The sequence below is a fragment of the Apis mellifera genome, linkage group LG13 (assembly GCF_003254395.2).
Source record: "Apis mellifera strain DH4 linkage group LG13, Amel_HAv3.1, whole genome shotgun sequence".
NCBI classification, from domain to species: Eukaryota; Metazoa; Arthropoda; class Insecta; order Hymenoptera; family Apidae; genus Apis; species Apis mellifera.
Window position 1 is genome coordinate 2418017 of NC_037650.1, and position 11946 is coordinate 2429962.

General features: G+C 25.3%; 2 protein-coding genes across 9 annotated transcripts; both read left to right on the top strand.

Moving 5' to 3' along the window:
* Positions 1-465: 465 nt before the first annotated feature.
* Positions 466-7583, top strand: LOC411805 (WD repeat, SAM and U-box domain-containing protein 1). 3 transcript variants are annotated; one of them, XM_395272.6, is made up of 18 exons: positions 466-642; positions 1309-1441; positions 1542-1713; positions 1783-1928; positions 2062-2288; positions 2387-2625; positions 2765-2855; positions 2917-3026; positions 3119-3258; positions 4181-4379; positions 4564-4709; positions 5568-5776; positions 5857-6125; positions 6292-6382; positions 6469-6563; positions 6658-6819; positions 6894-7041; positions 7110-7583. In XM_395272.6, exons 2-18 carry the CDS (start codon positions 1332-1334, stop codon positions 7271-7273), a joined length of 2718 nt encoding a protein of 905 aa, XP_395272.4. In that variant the 5' UTR covers positions 466-642; positions 1309-1331; the 3' UTR covers positions 7274-7583. The 3 variants fall into 3 exon arrangements, with proteins under 3 accessions (XP_395272.4, XP_006557868.2, XP_026300499.1); XM_026444714.1 differs by lacking the exon at positions 466-642 and adding an exon at positions 1096-1114; XM_006557805.3 differs by lacking the exon at positions 1309-1441 and having other exon boundaries at positions 468-642.
* Positions 7584-8942: 1359 nt separating this feature from the next.
* On the top strand, positions 8943-10601 carry LOC551149 (myosin-2 essential light chain). Of its 6 annotated transcripts, none has more exons than XM_006557810.3 (6): positions 8972-9087; positions 9191-9218; positions 9304-9453; positions 9738-9778; positions 9937-10242; positions 10340-10601. In XM_006557810.3, the coding sequence occupies exons 4-6, from the start codon at positions 9760-9762 to the stop codon at positions 10444-10446; spliced, it is 432 nt and encodes a 143-aa protein (XP_006557873.1). In that variant the 5' UTR covers positions 8972-9087; positions 9191-9218; positions 9304-9453; positions 9738-9759; the 3' UTR covers positions 10447-10601. The 6 variants fall into 6 exon arrangements, with proteins under 6 accessions (XP_006557871.1, XP_006557873.1, XP_006557872.1 ...); XM_006557809.3 differs by having other exon boundaries at positions 8973-9087; positions 9304-9449; XM_006557811.3 differs by lacking the exon at positions 9304-9453 and having other exon boundaries at positions 8996-9087.
* Positions 10602-11946: the final 1345 nt, after the last annotated feature.

The window sequence follows — 11946 nt, forward strand, 5'->3', positions numbered from 1 at the left end:
GTTTTTGAAAAAATCATTTCAAAAAAAAAATTATAATTTTTCAACTTTCGAAATATTTTATATCTTTATAGTAATTGTTATTTAGTTGCTCTTAACATGAAATAATTATGTAACATTCTTCTGAATAAAATGATGTAAGATTATATATATCTAAATATATGTAATAATGATCAAAGATAAAAAATGTCAAAAATGTACTTATTTTAACTGATATTTTTTAATTTATTTAAAAAACTAGAGATCTAACTTCAAAAAAAAATATAACTTTTTTGAAAAGATAAATCTGATATATATAGAGCAGACTTTTCTATTAAAAAAAGCTACTTAAAAGAAGCTACAAAATTATTTTTGTTTATTTATTTTCAATATAAAAGTAAAAATAAATCGACAAAAGGTAAAGTAACGATATATGATTAATAATGATATACAATGTTAATAAGGATTTCAAGGTATAAAATCATTCATGTTATTCTGCAGCTATTTGTAGTTACCCCGTATATATCGATTTTAGAACCGTAGCAGACATGCGTTGACGTTTTATTATGGAATGCACACACAACTTTATTTTGCCGAGTTCAGTTTTGTCACTTGAAAGAAACGACATGTGTCAAATAATTAAACGAAATAAATCTTCCTTGGAAAGTAAGTGTTCAAGATGTTACGTTTTCACATTTTCGATCAACCTATCATTCGAATTATCCGAATTTAAAAAGTTGCATTAATGTTCGCAATTTCTCTTTGCTAATATAAGTGAACAATTTTCAACATAAATATTTCTTTATCGGATTTATTTAATTATCTCCTTCGAAAAAAATATTTTTACACGAAATACACATTTTGTACTTTATATACAATTATTATTACATACATCATAGTAATTATCTTCCATATGAAATAGATATATAGTCTTTTGTTTAATTCAATTACAATTGGACTATATCCTATCCAATAGAGCCACGTTTATTAAACTTATATATAATACATATATCAAATCAAGGTCTTTTTCCACGGAATTTTCCACCGTTTCTTTACACCACGTATTCTTTATATTTTGCTTAAGATATTTGACATTTACTCGAATTTGTCCATTTATAACACAGGAATCTAAATAACGGTATCAACATTTATTAAGATTACTCATAAATTTTAAAGTTGGAGACGAAAATATGTAGAGTTAAACGATATATTTTATCCGTCGCGCGAGTAGAATTTTAAATGTAGTTATTGTGTTTCATTATTGTTCCGTGTATTTCACTTATTATAACACCGTTACCGCGTTTACTATAATTCTTATAACGCTGATAATAGGTACATGAAAAATATTAGCAAATATGACCACCATCATAGAAAATGTACAAATTCTACAAAATTTAACATCTTACACTAATGACGTAACTAGTGTTGATTTTGCCGGTGATTGCGTATTAGTAACTGGATCCGGGTAAGAAAGTTATAATGAAAAATTCATGATTTGTAAATACGTGGAAAAACTTTTTTCCCAAATGAACCTGATCGATTCGAACCTTTCTGTATTCTTCCAGTGACAAACGAGTTAGAGTTTGGCAATGGCGATCCGGCACAGGATACATAGAAGCATATTTTTCTCCATTGCAAGGGCACAAGTATGGAGTTACATCTGTCAAAGTGAGTCCCCGATCAACTATGTTAGCTTCGGCCAGCATAGACGGTACAACCTTGCTCTGGAACTTGAGAGTAAGTTTTTATTGGTCGTTTCACTCTGTCAAGATGATATTCGATATATAAATGTTCACGTATTTTCAGACGGGATCAAAAATTCACACTATGGTTCAAGTGGGTGGGGAAGCTGTGAGAGTTTGTAGATTTTCACCCGATTCAACATTACTTGCGACTGCTGGAGATAATGGACAAGTTTGTCTTTGGGATTTGGTTCGACGCAATTTAGTCAGGCAAGATATATAATATAAATTGACGAGTAGATTCACGAATTGAACATTCGTTCGAAAATTTTCTCAATTATTTTCTCTATCAACATTGATATTTATTTTATTACGATCATAATACGCAAATCTATCTAATTAGATGTTTTCAAAAACACGACGGTGCTGTACAAAGTGTGTGCTTTTCACCCGATTCTGCTTGGTTGATCACCACCTGTACGTTTGGCGTGTTGAAATTATTCTCCACCGCCGACATCATCGACTCGTGCCTTTCCGACAATCAAACAATCACCGCTCTTGCCTGGGTAGACGATGCTCACGATCTGGGCGTTGTTTCTTGCGATTTTTCAACTTCTCAAAAGATTATAAGTAACGTATATAACAAATTTTTACAACACGTGTTTTAGAAAGATATAAATAATCAAATCTCGTGACACTAATATATTTACAATTTGATTAATATTCAGGTAACGATCCGCTCACGAAATTATATCAACTAGTTACTTGCGGTAACGACCATTGCGTGAAACTATGGGAAATAACTATAATACAATCGAAATGTGAAACTCAACCGTCCTCTGTCAATATAAATCTCTGCAGAATTATGGAAAAACACAGCAGTGCTTTAACTTGCGTTTGCTTCAACGTGAACGGGTTGTTCATTGCCAGCAGTAGTCTTGACAAAACGGCAGTGATCTGGGAAACGGTATAAGATATATATATATATATTTCATCTGTTCTCTAATATAATAAATCATGGAACTTGTGACGTTTTTGCATTGTGATTTTATATTATAATTTCGATATTCTAAAATTCTAAAATAAGTTGATATAATAATTTTTAGAATTCGGGAAAAGTAATGACGATAGTATCAGGGCATAACAGATACGTAGCGTGCTGCGCGTTCTCGAGAGATGGGAATTTATTGGCAACTGGTAATTAATTGTATATATGTATTATAATAGAATTGTTTTCTTATTATTGTTATCATTGTAGGTTCTAACGATAAATCCGTGATTGTTTGGGATCTCAAAGGGAATTTAAGCGTTGATTCGGAACTTGTACGACGATTTACACCTGCCTTATTTTTAGATAATCACGAACAAGTAAATATGTACCTTTCCATTTATCTCGAAATCGTGAAAAATAATCGCAATTCGCGTAGAACGAAAACTAATTTTCTATCCGTTGTATCCAGAGCACTGAGTATGAACAGACTGTAATGAAGAATGTTGAATCTATTAATGATGTTCGATTAATTCAAAGATTGGAAGAACACAATGGTGTAGTGAATAGTGTAGCTTTTTACGGAAATCATCTTATCGCTTCTGGATCTGGGTTAGTCAGAATTTTTATGATTCATGATTGAATTGTATGATAGAATGTTATTATATTCGTAGAGAAATTTTAAAAATAAATATGCTATGGTATAAATTGGTATATAAAAATTAAGATTTACTATAAATAATTAAAATTTGCATTAAATGAAACAAAATCATTTCCCTTCTTTGCTTCATTTAACATGAATTTAAATTATGTATAATCTAATAAATAAACATAATTGACATTTTTGTATATCAATTTTTATATCTACTTTAACTTGTAGAATCGATTCTCTACAAGTGCTTTATGAATATATTAACATTCTACGTATACAAATATATATGTATATAATTTTTTATTCGTGATAAGTGATAAGCATATATAAATACATATATTCATTTAGTTCACAAGTAATGCAAAATTTAAACTTCATTTTATTTTTGCTAACAACGAGAAAAACAGATAAAGAAAGACAAAGAACGATTAAAATACAAAGTTTAAATTATAAATTTAAAAAAATTTATTATAATTTTAAAAAATTTATAATTTATTTCGATATGAAATCGCTTACATAAAAAATATGAATTATATATAATATACAAAATAACTTTTCAAATTCAAATTCATTGCTATATTATCTTTTTTTTTATTAAAATATACATAATCATCAGCAAAATTTTCAAAAACTTATCATGTCTGATTTGGTTGAAATTTTTTAGACTTTTTTTCTTAAGATAAATACTGATTATGTTTACTATTATGATCTTATTCTGCGTGTATTGACACTAAAATAATTTTCACAAAATTTTGAATTTTAGAAATCCTTCTCTCAAACATTGTTTTTATATAAAATGAATTTATTTGCAAAAATTTCAATCAAATCGGCAGATTTTAAGCCAATCTACATCGTTAAATAATTATATTAAATATATAATAGGGATAAATTAATACGAATTTGGACAATTGAAAGCGAGGAAGAAACCGAAGATTCCGAAATTACAATGAAATTTCAAGAAAAATCTTACAGTCCATTAGACGGTCACAAATATAGCATAAATCACGTAGAATTTAGTCCTTGTGGTGGTATGCTTGCCTCTTGCTCTTTAGATGGAACTGTTGTTATCTGGAATACCGAGGTAATGAACCACGTGTATTTGAATAAAAATTATCATAACGTTGAAATAGGAAAATAACAATGTGAAACATTTTTGAAAAATAACGAAACATAAAGATTTTTCTTTGGTCCATTTCATATAACTTTGTAAATTGTAAATTAAACTCACTGTTAGTGATGCTCTTTTATTACTTAATTTCTCGTAGGACGGCTGTCAAGCAAAATCTTCTTTCGTAAATTCGGGATCCGGTATTCGCGTTTGTCGATGGTCCCCGGATGGTACTAAAATTGCTACTGCTGGAGACGATGAAAGGACAACGTTATGGAATGTGGATAATATGGAGGAACTTTGGTATATCTTTAAAATATTTTGACCGAATAATACAATCTCAACTTTGGCAATTTATGTCAAAAGAAAGATTTCACCATTACAAATTCCCAATTACTTAGATAAAATTAAATTTATGAGGAGATAATATTTCTTAATAATTCTTCTGATAATTCGCATCCATTCTCTGTCTTTAAATCTCTTAAAATCTAATCAAATTTCATTTCAATCAGTTATTGATGAAATTCCTGAGAATAATTTCCAAATTTTTATATTTAAAATAGAAAAATCATATCTTTTCTATTTAGAAATGTACAAGTATTTAAAATTATAGATTTGACTCAGATCGGAATTTTTTTTGGATTCGGATCGAGATCTCGAAAATTTATTGATTCATATTCAGATATTCGTTATTTCGAGATTCGATTTTCGATTCAAAACATGATTTTTCTGTCACTTAAATTTTTTATCTCTGATTTTGTAGTGTAATTACATACAAAAACTGATAGATGAAAAAAAAGATCTTTTCTCTTTTTAACTAAAACATCAGAACATCAAATTTGAAAAACGAATTATTGCTTATTATTTTATAACATTCAAGCTTCGATTTAAGGATTACTTTTAAATATATATCTATTTTAATGCCATTAAATTTTTAAGCAAAGAAAATAGTATTAAAAATAATATTATTTTATTTTAATTTAGAATAATTTTAATTTTAATTTTATTTATAAATTAGAATAAAGAAAACAACAACATTGCTAGAAAAATCAAGTGAATCACAAATTGGATCCAAATAATGTATTAAATGCAATCTTATTTTTTTATTTTTGCATATATATATATATATAAACAGTAAAATTAAGTTATTATTATGTGCAGTATTTTCAGAGGCCACTCCGATGCAGTAAACGCGATTGCTTTTACACCTGATTCTTGTTATTTAATCACGGCTTGTAATGAAGGCACTTGGAGATTATTTGATATTGTGGATAACAAAAATTGTGCGGCATTAATTATTTGTGGAGAAGCTCATGACTTGGGCGTACAAGGGTGTGACTTTAGTCCATCATCTGATTTCATATATAATAGTTGGTATTATAAAATATTATGAATTAATGTTTATGTATAACTGCTCTTCCTAATTTATCACATTTACCTTGATTTACAGGAAGAATAAATATAAATAATGATAAACAATTTTATCTACTAGCAACTGGTGGCAATGATTCAATGGTTAAATTATGGCAAATAACAATTGGTAAACGAAATGTAACTGCAACAGGAAGTATTGGAGGCACTGGGGACGACATACAATATAAGGAAAAAAAAACTTTTACTGGACATGGTGGCAATGTAACTTGTGTTCGATTTTCTCCAATTCACAGCGAAATCTTAGGAAGCGTAGCTACCGATAGAACTGCACGTATATGGAGTATAGTAAGTATAATATTTAGATTAGATCTATTTTTTATAAAAAAATAAGTCATTCTTTTTCAAAATGGCAATAACAAACAAAGGAGAAAAATAATATCCAGATATGTGAAAAATTATTTTGCATAATTATTTATAACTTAGAAAATTATATATATATATATAATTTTAGTACTCTGGAGTGTGTTTGTACGTATTAGAAGAGCACGAAAGTCTTGTAACTGCTTGTGCATTTTCGGAAGATACATCCCTTTTTATTACAGGTTTGGATTATATCATATCATCCAATGTACATTCTTTTGATTAATTCTTTTTTATATAAATAAATCATTTCAAATCATAAATATAGGTGCTCTAGATAAAACTGTCTTAATTTGGAAAATACCTCAACAATTAATTTCACAAAATATATTAATGAATAATTTAAAATATAATAGAAAAAAGGTATCTAAAACATGATATTGTATGAAATAATATTTTGTTTAATAATAAAAAATTATGTTAATTATTAATATTTTTAATATATTTAACACGAAAGGTTATAGATTGGAAGATTGATGATACCTTAAAATGGTTAGATGAAATAGGCTTATCAATGTTAATTAAAAATGCTTCTGCGATTTCTTTAACGGGACGTCAATTATTTTCTTTATCGGAAAATGAATTAATAAAAAAACTGCATATAGAACAGGATGATGAGGTAGAGTTTAAAATAATTTATATTTTTTTCTATTACTCATTTTATGGTAATTCTAATTGCGGATACAATTGCAGACAGCAGAAGCATTTAAAACACAATTGTATTGGTTGAAACGTGAAGATGATAATTCTATAGAAATTTCTATAGACGATACCGAAATACCTCACGAATTTTTATGTCCTATTACACATGAAATAATGAAAGAACCTGTTCAATGTTCTGGTAATATAAATGAAAATTATAATTAAGAATTATTAACAAATGATTATTCTAACGAACATTAATTTCAGATGGATTTACATATGAGAAAGCAGCTATAAATGAATGGTTTTTATGTGGAAAATATACTAGTCCAATGACAAATAAATCTCTTCGAGATACTTCATTTACTCCAAACATTATACTCAGGAACGCGATATATACTTTTCTTCATGGAAATCGACCACAACTTTAAATATTAATAATTATTAATAATTGATTAATTTAATTCATAATTGAAAGTATGTCTAATAGAAATATTTGTAACAATTTCTTTTTTCTTTTCTTTTTTTCTTTTAACTAATATGTTACATATCTTTTTCTCAATCACTTGACACTTTTCTTTATCACAATTTAAGAAACTTTATCAGAAAAATTGTATGCACTCCCATATATATATGTAATGTTATAAAAGACAAATCATAAATGCGCACAAAAATTTGTTGTACAAATATAATTAAAAAAATCGATGAAATCGATAAAATATACTTAAATACACTTACGTACATTTGTGATAATTTTATAAATATCTATTAAATAAAAATTTTAATTATATATATATATAATATAATATAATATATAATATGAAATAATATGAATAATATGAATAATATAAAAATGATTTTTTTTTCAAAAATACAAATTAATATTTAATATCGATATTTTAATATTGAAAATTAAAATATTCGATATTTTATATAGAAAATTATTTGATTGATATTTTTAAACCAAATAAAAATACGTATATATGTAAGTATTTAAAATAAAATGTTATTATTTATATATTCGGAAGTAATTTCTTATTACTATTAATATTTGAACAATTAATATTGAAATTGTTTAAAATACAGGATAGTCATAAAGAAATCTATGATTCAAAATTGAAAAAATGAAAAAATCGAATTCATGTAAAAATTGAATAATTTTTAAATGGGTACTATTACAAGTAGTTACAGCACTGTTGAATCAAAGCAAATGAGTAATATCCGCATGACGACAAAATGTCGTACAAATATTCTTGTCGTATATTTTTTTATATTCTATTTTCAAATTCAAAATCATTCTCGAAACATCTTTAAATGATTTTGTTTTCATAAACATCGACAAAATTTTAAACTGTATAAAAAATTTATATTAGACAAAAAAGTTTATACATCAATTCTTTTAATAAATACAATTATTTTTTATAATTAATCAAAATTATCAAATTGAATATTTATTGATATTCATATAATATAAAAGGAAATATAAAAGGTATTTTTCCTCTATTAAAATTATATTTACGTAATTTATCATCTGATTTTTGTCCAAAATTGTGCAATATATTTTTTAAAAATTGAACATGATAGAACAATTCTGCTTCTGAATTTATTTTTAAGATAAGAAATTTTATCAGAATCTTGTAAATATTGCAAATTTAAATTTATATTGTACAATGTAATATATCGAAATATACAAGATAGTGTAATATAGTGACCTCTTCAAAGAAAAACTGAAACTATATAATCATCGAGATTAGAAATCAGTATCAAGTTTGTAAAAATATAATATTAATAATAGACTTTTATATTTGTAAAGAATAATATTATAAAAATTGATAAACTATTATGAATAAATGCAGCTAAATTTTCAGTTTCAATTATTCATATTATATTATTATTACTATCTCATATAGCTTATAAATAAATATAATTTTTAGAATTTATTCTTTATTTTTTTGGTTTCTTATTTTTAACTATTTTATTTTAATCATTATTTTAACTAAACATATTTTAGAATTTACTAAAAATTCTAAATAATAATAATAATTTATTAAAAATTCACTTTTATCTTGATTATTTTTATTTACTTTGATAATATTGCAGTAAAACCGATGACTATATAAATTCTTCGAAGATAACTAGATTGAAAAACTTAGTATGATTGGAGCGCTTGTGTCAAACGTGCACATATATACGTTTACTGTAAAAAGATACGTATTGTGTGTCTCTGACGATAAATAACAAAATGGTTAGTATTCTTATATACTTTCTTTTCTTTGCTTTTTTACTATTTTATTACAAAAAATGTACTTAAACAAAAGTAGCAATAAAAGAATGCGTCATATTTTCAGGCATCTTACTCAGAGGATCAATTAGCAGGTAAGTAAATACGAATGACATTTGCGATATCAAACAGAATAAGATTAAAGAGGGACGGACAGATTGTACTCGATGTTCAATTTAGGTCAAGAATATCGTTTACCTTATTAGACCCACCCTGGTGACATCGATTTACGTGTCGGTGATTTCCTTTTATGGTTAGGCACCTGAAAGAAATAGCAGCAGGAAAGAAGAAACGAAGACAGAAATCGAGTAGCATTGCGTCGTAGCGTCTGTAGAGCCTTTATATTCCGTTTTAAATCGTTTCCGAATATTGTTTTATTAATATACTTGTGTTCTAAACGAGATATATATTGTGTTAAGAAAAAATTTTAATTTATTTATTAATATTCTATATTCTTGCTTTGAAAATGAAACGCAATATAGTATAAATTTTTTTTTTACACGTATTTATTAATTGTTTCACTTTTTAAAAGAAGAAATCTTATTTTTTTATTTCATACAATTTATATGCATATGTACCTATTTATATATAAAGTACACAATGTATGGTTGTAGTTATCAAGAATTAACTAACAGAATGATGTCATCAATTGAGGGTAAATAAATTTATTATTCATAGAATATATCATTTTTTAGATATAATAAATAATAATAAAGAATAAATACTTCTTTACATATTTATCTATATTTATCTATATTTATTCATTTTATATAATTATAATAATTATAATTATAAAATTTTTTATTACGATAGAATTTCAAGAGGCATTTCAACTATTTGACAGTCGAGGAGATGGAAAAATTCATGTAGCTCAAATTGGTGATGCATTACGTGCTTTAGGACAAAATCCAACTGAATCAGATGTCAAGAAATTTACTCATCAACATAAACCTGATGAACGTATTAGTTTCGAAGTATTTCTACCAATTTATCAAGCTATAAGCAAATCTAGAACTTCTGATACTGCTGATGATTTTATAGAAGGATTACGCCACTTTGATAAAGATGGAAATGGTTTTATTTCTTCTGCAGAATTGAGACATCTTTTAACCACACTAGGTATGTAAAAATATTTTTATTTCTAATTATTTAATACAAAACTGAATGTATAATTCAGTTTGTAATTTACAAACTAATTATCTTTATTTTTTGACAGGTGAAAAACTTAGTGATGAAGAAGTTGAAACCTTATTAGCTGGTCATGAAGATTCACAGGGTAATATTAATTATGAAGATTTTGTTCGTCAAGTAATGTGCGGTTAAATTTATATTTTAATAGATACAGTAATTATTAACCAGAAAAATTTTTATCTATTATAAAATTTTTTATAAACATTTTTTATCTTTTTGATTTACTTATATTGTATTTTTTTATTATTCAAAATTATGTAAAATTATATACATAATAGTTACCCCAATATTATTTTATATTAGAAATGTAGAACATGAATCTTCTTCTTTTTTTGTTTATTTGATATAATGAATATACATATATTGTGCCTTGATGTGAGAAATTCATAAAAAGGTATATTCAAAGTCAAAACTAATATAAATTTTAAAGAAAAAAAAAAATTCAATCCCAATATATATAAAACTTTTTTAATATTCATGTAATTAATTTAATAATTTAAGTAATTATTTTTAATATTTGTTAATAATTCTTTGTTTCTTTTTTCTATTTTCAAAAATGTTAATTATAAATATAGAAAACTGTATTCGAAAAAAATAAAATTTGTTAGAGATGAAATTTAAACATAGATAAACTTAAAACAAATATTTTTTTTTACATCTAATATTTGAAAAAAAAAATAGTATGTAATGCTGTTGATGAACCCAGAGACCAAATTTAAATAAAAATATATATATCAATTTTCATATTAAAATAGCTTTTTCATTCTTAATAGTGTAAAAATTTGTATTGTAACATATAAAAATGTTAATATTGTTATAAATATTTATCACTGTATAAATTAAACATTACAAATAAAAATATTATGAATCGATTTAAATCGAATCGATATATATCGAATCGAAACAAATCGAATGAAGTCGACATTTAAGAAGGAGCGCTTCAGTATCGTTGCATTCGCTTGAGTAGTACGGTTGCCTTGTGTGTTAGTAATTCTACGATAATTTTTTATCAGATAGTAATCGCTAGTCTAGCGAAGATTTCATTGTGAGAAAGTAAAATTACAACCGTCAAAATTTTACGAAGAAAGAAATATGAGTATTAATTCCGGCCTATCATTAAGTAATTGTGAAAGTACTAAAAAAGGCATAATAATGCCAAGTTTAATATCCAGCAATTGGTAAGTAGCGACTACTGCGCCATTTGTCTTTATTTCATCACCGCCATCTTACATTCTATTTATTGGTATTTATGTATTCTTTATTATTTTTATTGGTCGAATAGTTTTTAAAAAATGTTTAATAATATATTTTCAAAATAATTTTTTTTTTCACGAATAAAAATTTTATCATAAATATACTTATTTAAACAACGAATTTTAAGAATTCACATAACAATATCTTCTATCATTCTAAAATCTTTAGATTTATAATTTGTTCATGTTTAAAGCTATATTTTCTTTAATGAAGCACTCATTATATTAAATACATATTAAATAAGTATAATATTTAAATTAAAATATTTTATATAATAAAAGAAAGAATAAAAATAGAAGAGAGAAAAACAAAATAATAATGAAATTGTAATATATTTCATAATTTTTCGGAAATAATATTTATTCTGTTATACTATGT